General features: G+C 35.0%; 1 protein-coding gene across 5 annotated transcripts in view; it reads left to right on the top strand.

Annotated features, from left to right (window-relative positions):
- KHDRBS2 (KH RNA binding domain containing, signal transduction associated 2) overlaps positions 1-17978 on the top strand; it is a 162003-nt gene that overhangs the window by 125145 nt on the left and 18880 nt on the right. For all 5 annotated transcript variants that reach the window (XR_011920335.1, XR_011920337.1, XR_011920334.1 and 2 more), the window contains one exon: positions 10141-10223. Coding sequence is in view for 1 of the 5 variants with exons in the window: in XM_072408469.1 (XP_072264570.1) it covers positions 10141-10223 (83 nt within the window). In the remaining 4 variants the exon portion in view is untranslated. The remainder of the gene's footprint in view (positions 1-10140; positions 10224-17978) is intronic.

Genomic DNA, 17978 nt, shown 5'->3' with positions numbered 1-17978 from the left:
GACAAAGCAGAATAAATGTCATTTTTATTTTTCTCCCTCCCTCATTACCACCAACATTGTCAATGTTCTAACATGTTTATTTAGTATGTTAGGTTTATTCTGCTTGCAAAATGAAAGGGTAAGCTTAGGGTACAAGGCAATTTTTACCTGCCCAATCACTCTATACTAATATCTTGTGCAATCGATAAGTTTTGTTGTGTCACATTATTTTTCTTGGAAGCTGTTACACAAAAGATCTGCAGACATTCTACTGAGCAATCGATCTTGCCCCATCACAGAATACTGCACTTTAATTGCATAGCATAATTTATTAGTGATTAATCTGTGCTCCTTTATAGAGTTGAATCAAAGCAGGAGATTAATTGCTTAACAATTGTTCTTTTAAGAGACTGTTGGGCAATTTTTCTAATTCAAGTAAACTCATGTGGAATTAATCTTGTAAGACTTATCTCCTTATAAAAGTATCAAATACGTCTCTAGGCAGAACTAGCATGCAAGGGCATGCAATAGACCATGTCTCCCCAAAACTATTTTATTTCTATTCCATTTACTTTTAAAATATATGTAAACTTTTTTAATTTTGTAATTTATTTATTAGGTTTTGACTCCTTTTATGTTTGTTTCTTACTGTAAATATTTCCTTTTACTTCCCAGAGATGCAACAGAAATTAAGAAGGGATCTCTATAACGCAATGGGATATTCCCCCTTTGACAGCTGTGACCAGAACATATTTTTTGGGGATATTTCATCTCTATTCCCATTCTTGCAACAACAAAAAAAAATAATTTTCTTCTCTTTCTGTACCCTAACAATTGGTCATCGGTACTAAAAGCTATGGTGAATCTCTCCAACAGAGATACAGAAAGCAAACACCAAAAACTTTAATAACCTTACAACATTCTATCCATGAATAAACAAAAATAAAAAAAATATTTTGACTATATATGCGATTTAATGTTTTTATAGATGTATCAACCCATTTAAGATACAATGCCCCCCCTCCCTCATCTGGCCAAGGTTTAAAACAAGCTGTGTCTTTTCATATAACTTATTAACATAAACCAACCTGCTGTTTTCAAAAACCAAAATGTAAATTCCACTGTCCAGCCAAAAGTTCTGATGCAATATTTTGCCATTGTTCTAGGGTATTTGTTGTGGGACCATCACTTGGTTTTTAATTGTAATGCTGCTAGCACTTTAAATTTTTAAGGTACCAGACCTAAATGTTTTACATCTTATGAAAGCAGTGTTGTAACTTATTTGAAATAGAGAGCATTTGGGTTCATTTTAGTCCACCTCACCTAAGGCGTAATGGTTGTTCTGCATGGATGCACTGTATATTGTCATCTGTAAAAACTATTGTTCCATATCTTGCCTTTATTAGATTTAATAAATGTGAAATAGCTACATGTGCCCTGGACTAGCTTTTTGGTTATAAAACTAGTGGACAAGGGCATAGAAAGAACATTTAATAAAGTAAAGCTTTAATCAGTTGTTAGTTAATCAGTAGTTAGTTAACCTATAGATGCATTTGCTATGAAAAATATGGGCTGTGTTGTTTAGAAAACACTAAGGCAATTGGTACGCGGATAGATACCTTGATGTTTTAGGCCCTGGAGCTGCTTGTGTATTCCCAAATGTGATACACAAAAAATCTCCACCACTTTATGATCTGTTTTTTATTACATTTTTAAAAGTCTAAAATAAAGAGAAACAATTGTTTATCTAGAGTAAACAGTTATTAGTTATGTGGTGCTGTAAAGTTTACTAACATATATGTGGCTGAATTACACTAGGGAAGTAAAGCTTAGCAATTGGAATTTACTATTCATCAAATCTTTGATGGCACATGTGTGAGATAAGCATGCTTATGCTTGTTTCCAGATGTCCAGTGAAATTGGGTCTTGTGCTTGTCAAACTCAGGTGCAGTAAAACCTTCCAAATGAAATATAGCTATAAATAAATAAATTATATATTCCAGTTATTTATATGGACTCAACATTCATGCCATCAATTTGGAACAAAATAGCTGGCTTTAATTTGATTTTAAGACAGATATCTCCAATTAAGGAAATCTGTTTATTTATTTAATAGCTCCCATCAGATTTCATTTAAGAACTGACACTTTTAATCGTCAATAATTTCCTCTTTCATTGATATGAAAATAATTTTCATCTACTAAATGAATACTAATTGAATCTGGCATAACAGTTCAGCCTTTAAAATGGAGAATGGGGAAATGAAATGACTAGGAAACAAGAAAACAAAACACTATGAAGAGCAGATATTTAATATAATGTACTTTCAAATGAATGGGTTATTTAATGCCTGTTTAGGTAATTATGTGCTTGGTTCTTATAAGACAATGATCATCAAACAAGTTAAGCTGCAGTGTGCAACACAATATTGCACATGGGAAATACGTTGTGTAGGTTTGTATTGCTCTGGGAATGTATGAGAATATTTATAAATGGTTTAAAGAATTTTAAAAAATAATTATTTTATGTATGCAAAACACAACACCAATTATCTTCCACCCAAGCACCCTGTAGATTTTAAACAAATTGTGCACTCTTTATTCTAAAGGTTGGAATAGATTTTATAAATAAACTGGAGAATGTAGTACAAACAGACTGTAAATATTACTTAACACATCTTGATATGTCATGCAGTTAGCAACATTCATTGTATATATTTAAATACTGCTAATATTTAAATTGGTATACACAATTTTGTGTATGTCTGGATTCTGAAGTGTGCTTGAATGAATTTCTAATTTTCCTCACTTTAATATGATTGATCACGTGTGATTGTTTCTTGTTGCTAATGGGACAGAAACATTTATAATTAAAGAACACCAAAAAAAGAATAAAAAAAACTAAAGAGCTGTTCATATCAACAAAAACTGATAACATACAAGTCAACAACTGCACTTTCACAGACCACTCAAATCTGACAGTACGTCTCTGATGGTGCTTATAGGACTCTGGATTTCTCTGCCCTTGGATGCCAAGAAATATTCAAGGATTTACTGGTTCTCTTAATAGCTTTGGCTGTTTGGCAGGAATTTCAGCTTACTCAAAATCAACTTATGCAAAGTGCTGAAGAACATAACCCTTAAGTCAGGAAACTAGACAAATATATGTATACTTTACAACCAGTTATAGTTTCCTTCCAAATTGTTAAGTGTATTCTAAAACACATTTTTATAGAGCTGCCAGAACTTTTTTTTATATTTTTATATTTATCTTTATGTTATCTTTTCACAATTTTATACTGACAGTGGAAGGCTTTATACTATAAACCAATCACATGCTCTTAGACTAAAAACTGGAACATTTTCTCACTTCTATAACTCAGATTTAAATACATTAAATTGGTGTACTTCTCACCATGTATATGGAAATTGTATGTTAAGATGGTCTTGAAAAAATCAAATGTTGACATTTGATTTTGGCAACAACATATCTTTATAAATTAATACCTTATGTTAGCCTATAAAGAGGATCACTGTTGGCTAACATTAAACAAAATTAGATCTAGTATAGTTAGCCTCTGGACTTGAAATGATCGTTATGCTAAATTTAGCTTGAAGCACCTTTTTGACATTTTTGCCTGTGTGACATCTTAACAGTATTAATTAAATAGCATACATGTTTTATATGCTGCTGTTGTAAGCCCTCAGTAAGTGGTCTATTTGTAATTTAAAGACAAAAAATGGGTTCCTGTGTTTCCAGTTTTTAACCAGTCATTTTTTCCTGATTTCTAATTTTGATAAATTTTAAAATAAATATAAATAATAATAATGTATAAATACCCTGTAAGCCAAAAGTGCAAAATCTAGAGAAAATGTATGAAATTGCCATTTGTTGCTTTTTGTTGCTATTTTTTCATATTTAGGAAGTACTGTATGTATGTATGTTGAAATCTTGTGCTGACCCTATGTTTAATTGAAGTGTCCCTGTTAGCTGCCAATGCACTAAAATGGCTTTTTTATGTCTACACAATAAAACAGGTATAGTAGGCACCTGCTTGAGTTCCTAGCTCTCAAACCTTGCTATCAAACAGACAAGTTCCCCACAGAGTTATGGTAAAGTAACTGAAACTGCCTAAATTTGGTATGTAAATAATCAGTTTGCAGATTTTGTCCTCAATAAAGCCAAAAGGGTGGGGCTGGATGCCATCATCCCATACAAAAGGGCTGCAAACATTCTCCCGTTTTCCTGTAAATCCCTAATAATCAAACCTTTGTGTACTTTGAAATCTTTGCTTCAACAGAAGCAGTTCTTAATGGTTCAGTAAAATGTTTACTTCCCTTCTGTCAGGTTTCCATTAACACTGACATAAAAGTAATTTTCCTGGTCCACACAAAATCAACAGGGAAAAAATAATCGCTTTTTAGATTACATAGATTTAAAGCTTACCACAATGGTTTTGAAATATAATTTTCTTTAAAAGCCCAGTGCAATCAATAGGTTTGAATTTGTTAGGAATAAGACATTTAACAGGATAACCAAGTGAATCAATACATGAAAGTTGTAATCAGATCTGTAAACCATTCTGTAAGGAGTTGTAACAATCATCCCACAGGCTAACTTTATCCACTGAAAAAGGGGAAATTTGATGTGTCGTTACCGCAGTTCTTATGTGACTTGTAAACTAATTTGAAGCTTAACACAAATACCCATTGATATTCTATACATTTTTATTTTGTAATTGATAATACTAGGGTCATTACCACAGTATTGTCTGGTTCTTCTGTTGTCAATGAGAGCACCAACATGTTAAATAGATCAGAGAGAGAGAGAGAGAGAGAGATGTACAAAAAAAGCCAAGGTGTTTCTGGGTATTGGGGAGCATGGGTCACTGTACTTATCACTAAATAACATTGTTGACACATGGGACCTGATTTATTAAAGCTCTCCAGGGCTAGAGAGGATACACTTGGTAATCCATGCCAGATTTGCTGGATAACCCAGCTTCACTTAAGAAAGTGTATTCTATCCAGCCTTGCAAGGCTTTAATAAATCAGGGCCATTGTGTGAAGAAATTGCTTTAATACAAATGTAATTATTAAGTATAACGGGTTTTTTTTTCTTAATCTGCTGTTTAAATCTTTATCAAGTAGCTTTATAAATATTATTTATTGTGCTCCTTTCCGAACAATGAATAAAGAAATATGTCCAAATATATTAGTTAAATAAGTACATTATTTTTTTTTAAATGGCATAAATTCAAATGTAAATGACAGACCCAGAACTTTTAAACTTTTAGTATCTACTCACACATACTTTCCAGCCTTGGAGAGCTTTCATAAATCAGGCTCATGGAGAAAGTGATTTGTAATTAATATTAGTTTGCTTGTTCTGCTCCTATTTGGCAAGGAAAAGTAAAGCACAAAGTGTGCACATCTGGATAGTAATGGAAACAAATCTCGTTCTTTGCTTTGCATGGAAAAAGCACAAGTAGGGTTGAAATTACGTTATTGCTAAAATATACTCTCCAAAAACATCTTCCCTGTATTGAAAAAGTAACCCAAAGTCTCTTTATAGACCAATGTTTCTGGTAGGGCTTTGTAGTGACATAAGGGTCAGTGGTGAGAACCATGGAGCACTTTTGGGACCAGGCATCAGACACTTCTGGAGGGAGTCCTGTTGGTTTCTAATAAGTCTTAAGGCAGCTGTTCTTCTTCAATTGAATTGTATTAGAAGCAGGAAAGGTTAGTATTTATCATCTTCTTTGCATCAAACCATATTAATGGGGCTGATTTATTAAAGCTATCAAAGGCTGGGGAGGATACACTTTCAGCAAACCTGGAATGAATTTCCTAAAAGTAATTTGCTATTTGTGAGCCAGTGTTTTCAATCCTGGGCTAGATCCATTCCAGGTTTGCTAGATCACCCTGCTTCACTAATGAAAGTGTATGCTCTCCAGTCTTGGAGAACTTTAATAGATTGTAAGCTCTTTAGGGCAGGGTCCTCTCCTCTCCCTCTGCTGTGTCACTGTCTGTATTCATCTGTCATTTGCAGCCCCTATTTATTATACAGCGCTGTGTAATATGTTGGTGCTATATAAATCCTGTTTAATATTATTAAAAATAATAATAATAATAATAATAATCAGGAGTAGTGTTGGTCGAATATCTCACTGTTCGATTCGACAGCTATTCGATCGAATAGTGAGAAATTGTTCAGGTGATCGAATGCCAAATTCGAACACCATTGAAGTGGGAGAATTCGGATTATTTTTAGGTACTGTTAAGGGCTGCAAAAGCAATCAGATTGCTCTTGCAGCCCTTTACTAGTTGTGCGTGTTCTTGGATAGAGTTTCCCTATCCAAGAACAAAGGGCACTAGATGTGATGAATGGGGAAACTTGTCCCCATTCAACCTCTAGTGCCCCGGGGGTCACCTGCAGTCACAGCTGCGACCATGACCATGGGAACTGAACTGCAGATGAACTGTCTGGGCACTACAGGTTAATTATCTCTCACTCTGTAACACGCACATTAATATGATACATTTGTTACATTTTTCTTGCAGTGGATAAAAGAAAAATTTAACAAATGTATCAGAATATTACTGTGCTGGAAAGTGTGTTACAGAGTAAAGCTACGTACACACTTCCAATTATTATCGTTGGTAAACGAACGACGAACGATCCTGCACGATTGTGCCATTAGAAAGAATGATTTTTTAGGGGAACAGTGACTTTTAATGCAAGCTCGCCAGTGTAAAGCTGCCGGAGATGCGCGGCTCTGGCCGCGAGCTTTTTCAGTTGCTGAATTGTGCGACGGCGTACGATTTCGGATCGCGAATACGAATGGGTGAGCGAGCGTCTGATTCTGCTTGATGAATTAGGGCCTCCATGTCATTGTAGGATAACCTGTAAAAAAAGAAAAAAAAATTAAATAAACACAATCACTCAATAAATTATTTTAACATTAATTTTTTTTTTTTAACACCTTTTTTACATTTTTTTAATCCAAATTTTTGCTGTCAAATCTTGTTTTTTTCACGTCAGGTCTATCTGAATTCGAAGAGCCATATTCAGGTCGAATATAAGGACAACCCGAATTCGAACACCAACACTAGTATTGAGTACAAGACAATCTAGATTTTGCTCAACTAAAGGGTAGAATACCACTGCATTCTGCATTTGCTATTCCATGTCACTTTCACTAAGTAAATATATTTTTCTTAAAATGTAGTCGATGTGCTGCTTTTTGATATATGCAGATCTATTTAATAAGTCCTTGTGTCACCAATTTCTTCACAGCATGTAGGACGTACGGTTTAATATACATAGTACACATTATAGTTTACTACAAATAAGCTATATAATTCTTACTTTTTGCAATTGCATGATTTTAATGTTTTAATTATTTTTTTTATAACTAGAACACAAGAGGTGTGAAGCTTTTATCACACACTTGGAATACCTAGCAACTACATTTTTTAAAGTTAAATATTACTTTAAAAGTTAAAAGAGATATGCATAATGTATACAATTATCAGCATAAGTTGGCAGTTATAGGAAAAAAGCTTTAAAATTCATGTTCTTCTACTGACCAAATCTAGTTAAACAAATAAAATAAAAATTACACAGTTAAACAAAAAATTAGTTTTAATAGTCATCACAAACCACAGCAAACTTTTCTAAATTTTTTTTCGAGCAGATTTTAGATCTGTTTTTCCCTAACACGTACAGTTCCTGAGTTCAAAATACTAATACGGTATAGTTAACATTGTACATGCATGTATTTTGTACTAAAACGTAAGCACCATTAAAGTGAATGTTAATACATCCTCAGTGTGAAGTAAAATAAGGCACACTGTGGTATAGATCTACTGAACAGTGTCAGTCAAATACCATTGTTTGTTCAGAAATGCTTAGGGTATGATTTTCTTGTGTACTCTTTGTCTGGATTGTCTCGGTACAGCATCTAGCAGTAGTCAGCCATCATACTTTCATCCCAGAAATCTTGGTAGCGGTGCTCCATTAACTAAATGTCCTGGTGAAAACATTCTCCTTGTTCGTCACCCACCATACCAAGATTTTCCGGAAGAATTCTAGATGTGAGTGCAAGAAATGTATTTTTAATGACATGCAACAAACCAGTTTCTAGTATGAATCAAGCAGATTCTGAACTCCTTCCTTGTATGCAGGAGACTTATGGTTACCCAGGAAATTTTCACACAGCCACTTGAATGCTTCCTAAGCTTCTAGCTCAGCTGCTGAGAGACTTCTCAGCAAGGTACTGAAAACCCATGGAGTTTGATTTACCCATGGCCTTTACAAGGTTCTTCATCAAACCTAACTTGATATAGAGAGATGGCAGAAATATTTTATGTGGATCAACCAGAGTCAGAAACTTGACAATGCTTGTTCTGGGTTTATAGGTATCTCTTGGTAGACAATCACACTTGACATAATGGTCCCCCGTAGAACGGCTGTCCCACAAGCATAGGAAACAGCAATATTTTGTGAATCCTCATTGCATTCCCATAAGCAAGCCAATGACCCTTCGATCCGTACAGATGTTCCACTTTTGTGTTTTTTACTGGATTGCTTCAAGTAGTAACTTCATGTTATCATAGGACTCCTTTAGGTTAACAGAATAGGCAATCAATAAACTTGGTTTGGAATTACCATTATGCAATGAGACTGCTTTCAAGCTTCTTTTAGACGAATCAATTAAATTACGCCATTCAGATGGAACATGCTCTTGTGACAAACTGTTAAAGAGTTAATTTATATCATGACAGTAGCACAGTGAGCCATCACTAGTGAAGAACGTTTGATTTTGTTTTCTGTAGTGAGTTACAGTTACACCCTATGCAAGCAAGTGCTTCTGTTTAAGCCTTGAAGCAAGAAGTTCTGCTTTGTCTGCGCAGAGGTTTAGATCACGAACGAGATCATTCTGCTCTGCTTGTGTAAAGGTCTCTGGTTCTGAGTCTTCATGGGCTGAGTACTCAGGCTCAGATGATTCGGGGTTGTAACTGGCTGCAACTCCAGCGCATTCCTCATCACCTTCTACAGAAGGAAGTCCATCATGTGGCGGTAGCGGAACTGGCAATGAATCATCATGGGGAACAGGCCTAATTGCAGAATCCCAACATATTGTAATATGTTAAGGCTATTTATAAGGAATTTCAAAACAATTTATAATTAGCTGCATCACAAAAACTAGACATGCTAGAGAAAAACTGAACACAGATTTGAAATCCGCATTAAAAATACTACAAACCCCATGTAAAATTATATGTGATGAAAATGACATGTTGGCCTGTGTTAGTATATTTGGGCATGTATTTATTTAAAAAATGATTCAATGACATCTAAATCAACCGAGTGTTGAAAAGTAATTGAATTATGTTCGCAGTATTTGGTGTGACTGCAATTAAACATCAGCTTCTGGACGTTGGTGGGTTTCCTCACATGAACCACTCACTTTAGGTCTTTCTGCAACATTTCAGTTGGATTAAGGTCAAGACTAAGACTTGGGTAATCAAGAACATCCAATGTATTGTTCTTTAACCATTCTTTGCTTGAACCATTTGTTTTTCTGGTATGCTTGCCTTGCTGCATGGCCCACTGTCTCTTCAAATTCATTATAGACAGATGTCTTGACATTTTCCTATAAGTATTCTCTGGTAGTTTGAAAACCATTGTTCCATCAATGAAACCATCCAGGCCTTAATGCAGCAAAACAGGTCCAAACTAGAACATTCCCAGCACCATGATTCACAGATGGGATAATGTTTTGACACTGATTTCACCTTCCAATTATATGATAATGAGTCATTTTTTTTTTTAGTATTAGATGATTCACATGATGTTTTCGGTCACATGCATATAAAAATATAGGTAATTTTGAAAGGGTTCACAAAGCACCACTGTATAAATTGAGTCAATATTAATGCCAGTTACAAAACATTATTGTTTCAACAGATGTATTTATTTTAGGCAAAACAAAAAAGATAGACTCCATACATTCTAGCACTGGTTTGTAATTCCAGCACTGATATTTACCACTGCAGCGCTTGCATACTGACTATTGTAATACAGAAGCACAAACTTTTATTGTCATGCCCATTTTTTTATGTTGTAATAATTCCTGTTTGTATTTGGTTTCAGGGCTATGATGATGGTTTTGGAGATGACTATGATGAACTCAGTTATGAGGAATATGACAGCAGCTACACAACACAACCACAAAGGTATGTAATTTCCTAAATAACCAAATTACTGTATGTGATATACTGTATATACAGCATAACCATGTAAATCTAGTGGTACTTAATTCTACATCATATATGAGAATTTGAAAGTGGTGGATATGCCTCATATTGGCAGAGCTTTAGAGTATGAAGGGGATAAACTCACATCAAGGTGTAAGGCTGACAAGTGGTAGCTGCATGCAATGTTACTGTGTGACTTTTTAATGGTTTACACATGCACAGGCAAATTTTTATGTGCAAAGTGGATTGCACAAAGCTGTTTTGATACTCAAAGGTTAGATTCAGGCCTGCAGCGAGAGCACCTTGTCAGCTACTCCGCCACTTGCGCTGCAGCTCTGGTTCTTGAACCAGGTTTGACAGTGGGCAGCAATGACTGGTACTAAACTTCTCACTGCTTACCCCATTCATTCTCTGCTGCTGAGAGCACATGTACCTGAAGCAGCTGTTGACTGGCGGGAGGAAGCAGTACCCACACCAAAATCTCACCGTCAGTCTGAAAAGTGTATATGCTGTACTGCTGTGCTCCGTCCATAAACTGTAATGTCAAGCAGGCTGCTAATTGGTGACATTGTCATGACGACAGATGCATTCATTAAGACTTTATTTTATGGCAATGCAGATTACGTTAGATAACAATGGTTCAACACTTAAACCGATGTTTAAATCTACTGTTAAATCTCACAACCTTGAAATGAATGTTTTTGCATTTCTTTAACTCACATGTGGTGGTTACATGCAGTATTCCCTGTGTGCTCCAGCTCCCTACCAGCATGCAGTTTTTTGTTTTCTGCCTACATTGCCTGCATTATATTACCCATCAACCTGCTGTTATACTAGTACTTTGAGTGTCTCTATGGTTAGGATATAACAGCTGCTAGGACACCTGTTTTTTAGCAACTGATCACAGTATTATGTAAATCCCCTTTCTTGCAATAAGATTCTGTTGTTCACAAATATTTTATAATTCTTTTTTTCATTTTCAAGTTTATTCTTTGATATATTTTCTTTTAGTGAATTGCCTAAATTCTTGGCCTACCCATAACAGCAGTTGTGTAATATACTGACATTATCGTAATTATTTTGCATTCCTTTCTAGCTCATAAACTGAATGTTTTTTCTTTTTATGATAGAATAAGTGCTAGTTCTCTTACCCAGAACACAGAAAAACAGTAATTGATTAAAGACTTAATAATATAGTGCATAATGCTAATTACAGCGTAGAACTGAAAGCCTATGTTTCTCACCTCTTATCTGCAACATGCATCAAAAGCAGTTACCTAACACAAAAGCTAATTCATGTGAGTTGTTTCAGTACATTCTCTTGCTTTTCTGTTCTGCTATTCAGCAAAATCTTGAAACATTGCTTTAATAACAATCCCCTCATCACTAGGGAATAAATATATTGAACGCTTTGTTTTTGTGATAGAATCACTATAATACAAAGTGAACCATAGGTTTCTTGTTTTAGAAACTGATGTCATCACACAAAAGAACAATGTGATCAATGGATACACTTTTTGATCAAGGGAGATAAATAGTGCTGATGTTGCTGGGTTATGTACATGGTGTTTTATTGTGCTAAGTCACCTCTAAACCAGCATCCCTGAGGACTGGTATAGGTTAATAAAAGCTGTAGTGAGCAAATAGGAAAGTCTATGTTCCTAATTAGCCTCTTCTTTCTATTGCGGACAAAACAGAATTTAATGATGATTCTCTTGACCTGTATCATAATTTATCTTTTAGCAACAATGCCAAGGAGAACCAATTTGATTGTAGCAATATGTTTAAGGTCTTGGAAGTTCAGCTGTTACATTGGCTTGGATCATTATGTTTTTTTAATATTAATGTTATGTTTATTATTTATTTTTTCCTAAACTCTGTTTGACAAAGCTCAAAATGCAATGCTGAATAATATAATAGCCATAATATTGTAAAGGGGTACACCTGAACCTCTACTCCCATACAGGCTCTATAAATTGGGTGAATGTGAATAGCCCTGCAAGTTGAACTTCCATTCCTAAATTAGAGAATAACCATTGCTTTATGACATTTTTAGATGGGTACAAGGAAAAGGGAATTCTTAGATAATGATCACATATAATCTCCAACAATAATTGGTAAAAGGCAGTGCTTTCAATGTTTTCCAGTGCTTTTTTTGTCAGAAGTTGTAATAACAAGTGTTACCCAACTTGAAAAGATCCTGGTGTATGTATGACTAACTTTGAAAATGTATTACATCCTTTATAATCTAATTTTCATTAATAATGGCATTTGAAAAAAAAGAACTTTAAAAAGAGAGTCTTGAAGGATAAAGCTTCCTGACCTTTGTGCCCCAAACTTTACAACTTGCTCTGACTCCTGTGAGTTTATATTTTGCTATTTGTATCCTGTTGAGGTGATTTTTGCTTTCTCTACTGAATATGCAACAGGAAGTAAGAGCAAACCTTTTAAAGTAAGAAAAATATCCCTCTTAGACACTTTTTACAACTTTTACCTACTCCTAGACATAGTCTAAAAATGGAAATGGTAAACTAGTGTATTTCTGGTAACCCTGTTTTCTGTAATATTTTGGTGTTGTAAAAATAGAAATTCCATGGCTGAAACTTCGCAAAAAAGGGTATTCACACAAAAATAAAAACAGAAAGGCCAGTTTTATATTTGATAAAAACTGTGCAAAGGGAAGGACTTATATAGGACCCTTAATAAGTCCTTATATAGGACTTATATAGGACCCATAGGACACAAATCTCAAAGGTTTTGGTGTAAGTAAATAAAAAGGTTTTCTCTATGTACTCTAGTCACGTTCAGCTTGTTTTATTTTTCAGATATTGAACAGTTATTAGTCTTGCAAATCAACTACATCAGATCTTATTCTAACAGCTTGCTTCCTTTCTAATATTTAACCTTCTCCCTAATTGGAGGGAGCAATTTTTTTACACATATTTTAAAATTATATAATTTTTAAAAGGAGAGACCCTGTATAATTTAAATATGGCATTTGCAAATATTTATGTTGATAAGACGAAATTGTAAGCAAGAACGGCTGGTGTAAATTCCCCATTCAAGATCGAGTTTTCCTTTAAAAAAAAAATGTTTTCCAATAAAAAAGTCCCGCGGGCTGTGCTGATCAATGAATGCAGTCACGTCTCCCCATTCAAAACCTCTAGTGCTCTCTGATTGGCTGAGGAAAGGAAAATCCTGATGACGCTTGAGCGTCCCCATTTAACCTCTAGTGCCAGGGATCACACACTGACAGGAGGATTCCAAGGGCTGCATTAATTCATGCAGCCCTGGGAATCCTCCTATGTGCGATCCCTAGGCACTAGAGGTTAAATGGGGACAAGTTTTCCCATTCATCACCTCTAGTGCTCTGTGATTGGCTGAGGAAAGGTAAACCCTGATGACAGCTCAAGCATCATCAGGATTTTTCTTTCCCTAGCCAATCACAGAGCCCTAGAGGTTTTGAATGGTGAGACTTGTCCCCATTAAGACTCTAGTGCCTCGGGGATCTTCTCAATGAATGCGGCCGCAGTCACATTTATTAAGAACAGTGTGCAATCCATAGCACTAGAGGCTCTTGCAGCCCTTTACTAGTTAACTAGGTTAATTAACCTCTAGTGCCGGGGATCATTCAATGAATGGCTTTCCTCAGCCAATCAGGAAGCACTATACCTATTCCTGGATAGAGTTTCTCTATCCAGGAACACAGGACTCCTGTGTTTTTGGATAGAGAACTCTATCCAAGAACACATAAAACTAGTAAAGGGCCGCAAGAGCAATCAGGGGAGCTGAGCTGTCAGCTCTGCTCCCCTGATTGTTCTTGCAGTTCTTCACAGTCCCGAAAAAAACCCCGAATTTTCCCACCATTGACTTTATTGGTATTCAAATTCAGCATTCGATCACCCGAACAATATCCGCCTATTCGATCAAATAGCTGTCAAATCGAATAGTGAGATATTCAACGAACACTAGTGTTTGATGACTAATCCCTTGATGTGTGCTATGGTTTCTTCCCCCCAAAGTGACTGTATGATCACACACAACTTTACACCAATTTTTGTTGAAGAATAAGAAATTCTGAGAGTATTTTAAGATGCTGAAGTAAACACAATTTAAAAGTTCAATACTAACCCTTAAGATGCATAAAGTCCTTCCTGCTCATTTTTTCAATTATTTGCCTTACTATTTTCATACATATATTTCTACATTGCAGAGAATCAATCATCCTGTATGGCCCAGATATATAAATATTGTGACTCCCCACAAATCAGAGACATATACATTTAATTATATAAGAGATCTTAATCCTTCCCGATTTGCAAATCAGTGTTCTCATTTCTGGTAATATTAGATGTGATAAGACATATCATCAAAATAATGGAAAGCTGTACAAGAAGAAATGTGTTTTTTTTAATACATTTTTACTGAAACAATATTTGTATGACATGATTGTAATAAACAGTAACAACACTGTACAAAACTGTCACATACTTTCATTCAGCAAAAACAATACATAAGGAAAGACCATCAAGTCAAACTGCAATGTCTGTCAAACATAGATTCATATAGGGAATTTCGGTATCAACTTCTAATATAAAGTAATGTGGAGTTGGATATCCAACTGTTACTAATATGAATGCTGAAAGAGCAAACACAAGGAAAGTCCGTCGAGTTTTGACATTGTGGAGAAGTGCATTGATTGTTGTTAATAACATACAAGTACAAATATTATTAACAAATATGCCATCATGCAGAAAGCATCCTTACTGGAAAACAATTGTATATACAAGGGTCAGTATGGTAAGTTTTAAATTAGATCTCAGTTGTCCTTCTATTTGTTGATATATGATTTGAGAATTTTCCCATAACTGCTAGAATTAATTCTTACAAAATATCAGATTTATCTTTATGAATAAGCTCCATAGATATAACTATACCCAGTTAAGAAAGAAAATATATAATTGTGAGTAATAGTTATGAAGAGTAAAACAAAAATCAGGTTAAATGTCCTCTCATGCTTCTGTGAGTATTAAACATTATTTATCACTTCTTAAAACCAAACCTAAAATCATTTTAAAAAAATTGTTAGGCAACACATGAGTTCTACTGCACTGCAAGGACAAAATGCTTGTTTCATATAGAGGCAAATGAATAGGCAACAATACCTAACATATTCCCAGGCCCCCAAACACCCAGTGCTCTCCTCTGTTCTCCTCTGTTCCTGGTATGGAAGCAGGACAATGTCCTGGTGGAAGCAGATTAGCCTATTGGAATGCATGAGAATTTCATATATGGGCTTTTAAAGCCTCAGGGTAAGCGCTGGGGAAAACGTCCATGTAGACTAAGCTTAAAGGATGAGACCTGGCAACAAGTCAGATTACTGTATGACTTGATGGTATGCACCTTACCACAGTTATCATTATTAAAGATAAAAGCATTATTATGTAAAGTTCCATCTTTTGGCGAACTTGTATTATTCCCATGTATATATGTATGGGTATGCAGATTTCATTGATCTGAGAAGAGTCACACATCTATGTCTTACATAATTTATGGATAACAGGATTCTCCTCTGATTGGGCAACTCCTTGCAAATTTTAAAGCAAATAGAAATGTACAAATAAAAGATGAAGGAACTGCTAGATTCATCTAATCAGCTCTTTTGCTCTTTTAATAAATCAAGCCAGTGCATGGATACAATTTGTTGTTCCTTATAATAATACAATATGTGATCGTATTTTAAAGTGTACTTTTTTTATCTACTTTCACACCTGAAAAGGTTCACAGGACGTAGCTTACACCAATTATTTCAGGTTAATTTCAAGACATTTAACTCTCACTTTGTTCTTCTTTCTTTACATTTAAGTAAGAAAATGTTCTCCTTCAAGCTTGCTAAAGAAACTTTACCACAAAACTCCCCTTGGGCAGCAAAGAGACATGCTTTATTGCAAGCAATTAACCTATTTTATTTCCCTGCACAAGTTTTAGACCCTTTTATTAACAGGTTCAATACACTTGTTACTTTTTATAGATCAAATTAAGTAAAGGTTAGATAAAATGCAAGCACAGTTAACATATTTCATCCTGAATCTTGTCTCAGCAAGAAATGCAGGTGTCAGACAAAGTCAAAGGCTACATACCCAGGCATAGATCAGATAAAAAGTGTGCAAAAGAGTTGTGCCTCACTGTTAATAGACGTACCAACATATATTACAATGCATGTATTTCCACATCTTGTGGCACGTATTAATTAATGTCCTATGATTATCAACATGTTAGGGCTAAATAAAATATTATAGAATACATGATAACATCTAACTCAACAACAGGTCTTTAGGAAATAAAAAAGTTCCTCACAGTGTTGAAAGGACTAATTGTAAGGAATGCAACACTGGCTCTAGCATTGCATTACTATAATAAACACAAATTTCTTTATAGGTGACAGAGGATGATGCACTATACATGCAATATTTAATGTAGTGAAACCTTACTTGCTCACTCGGTATTATACTTTTTTATACCAGATAACTGACTTATTAAATCTTGTTCTGCAATGTTTTTCTCTGTAGGGACAGATATTTATGTAAAAGCAGGGCCTTGCTTCCCCATGTTAGAACTTCCTCCTAGAATACTGGGGATCTCATGACTAATCCAAAAATATTTAATATTCAGCAGTAGAGGCGCCTAGGGCATAAACTTACTGAATAAATAAAGGAGAAATAAAAAGTTATTTTCACTGCAGGTCCTGAGGCACAGATTCCTCTTAAATAGGAACAGCGATTAGTTCAGTGGTACATTAAATTTTACTTTAGGTCAAGTAACAATATCAGCCACAGGTCTTATCCTGTAAATATACAGCTGAGCAAAGGAGTGCTTAGACACAGGAAGTACATTGCTATTGGGCAAAGGAAAATCAAGACAAATAGAATGTTCTTGTTATTGTTTAGGCACAATATATATATATATATATATATATATATATATATATATATACATATTACATATATTTCTATATATGAGCAAAATTGATGATTTAAATTTGAAATTTTGGTTAAGTAGAAAATTGTATTGAAGTATTTTGCCATCAATTTTTTAAATAATCACAAAGCCCCTGAACATAATATTGTCACCAAAATTACTGGGGATGTCTACAGGACATGTTTCATGTGCAATATTGAATTCATATTTTTGTGTGTACCGTATTTTTTGCCGTATAAGACGCACTTTTTCTTCCCCAAAACTGGGGGGGAAAAGTTAGTGCGTCCTATACGACAAATGTGTTATAAAATAATTAAAATAATATACTAAACCGATACCCGATCCTGCGTGTGTCTCTGGCTGCATGCAGCGTCTGTCTCCTCTCCTCTGCCAACATTGTGTCTTCTCCTGTCTGTAAAGCAGAGCGAAAGAAGCCGACACAGCGCCACCTGCTGTTCCCTGTCCTAACTGCCCTACAGTGGAAAAAAAGCACAGAGTGATCAGAAGGGGAATTTGAATGACACAGAGTGATCAGAAGGGGAATTTGAATGACACAGAGTGATCAGAAGGGGAATTTGAATGACACAGAGTGATCAGAAGGGAATTTTGAATGACACTGAGTGATCAGAAAGGGAATTTGAATGGCACATGAGTGATCAGAAGGGGAATACCAGTATGAATGTCACATGAGTGATCAGAAGGGGAATAATCTTTCAGACTCTTTTTTTTTCTAGATTTTCCTCCTTTAAAATTGGG

The sequence above is a fragment of the Pyxicephalus adspersus genome, chromosome 4, assembly GCF_032062135.1.
Source record: "Pyxicephalus adspersus chromosome 4, UCB_Pads_2.0, whole genome shotgun sequence".
Lineage (NCBI taxonomy): Eukaryota > Metazoa > Chordata > Amphibia > Anura > Pyxicephalidae > Pyxicephalus > Pyxicephalus adspersus.
This window is presented reverse-complemented; position numbering and strand designations above follow the sequence as displayed.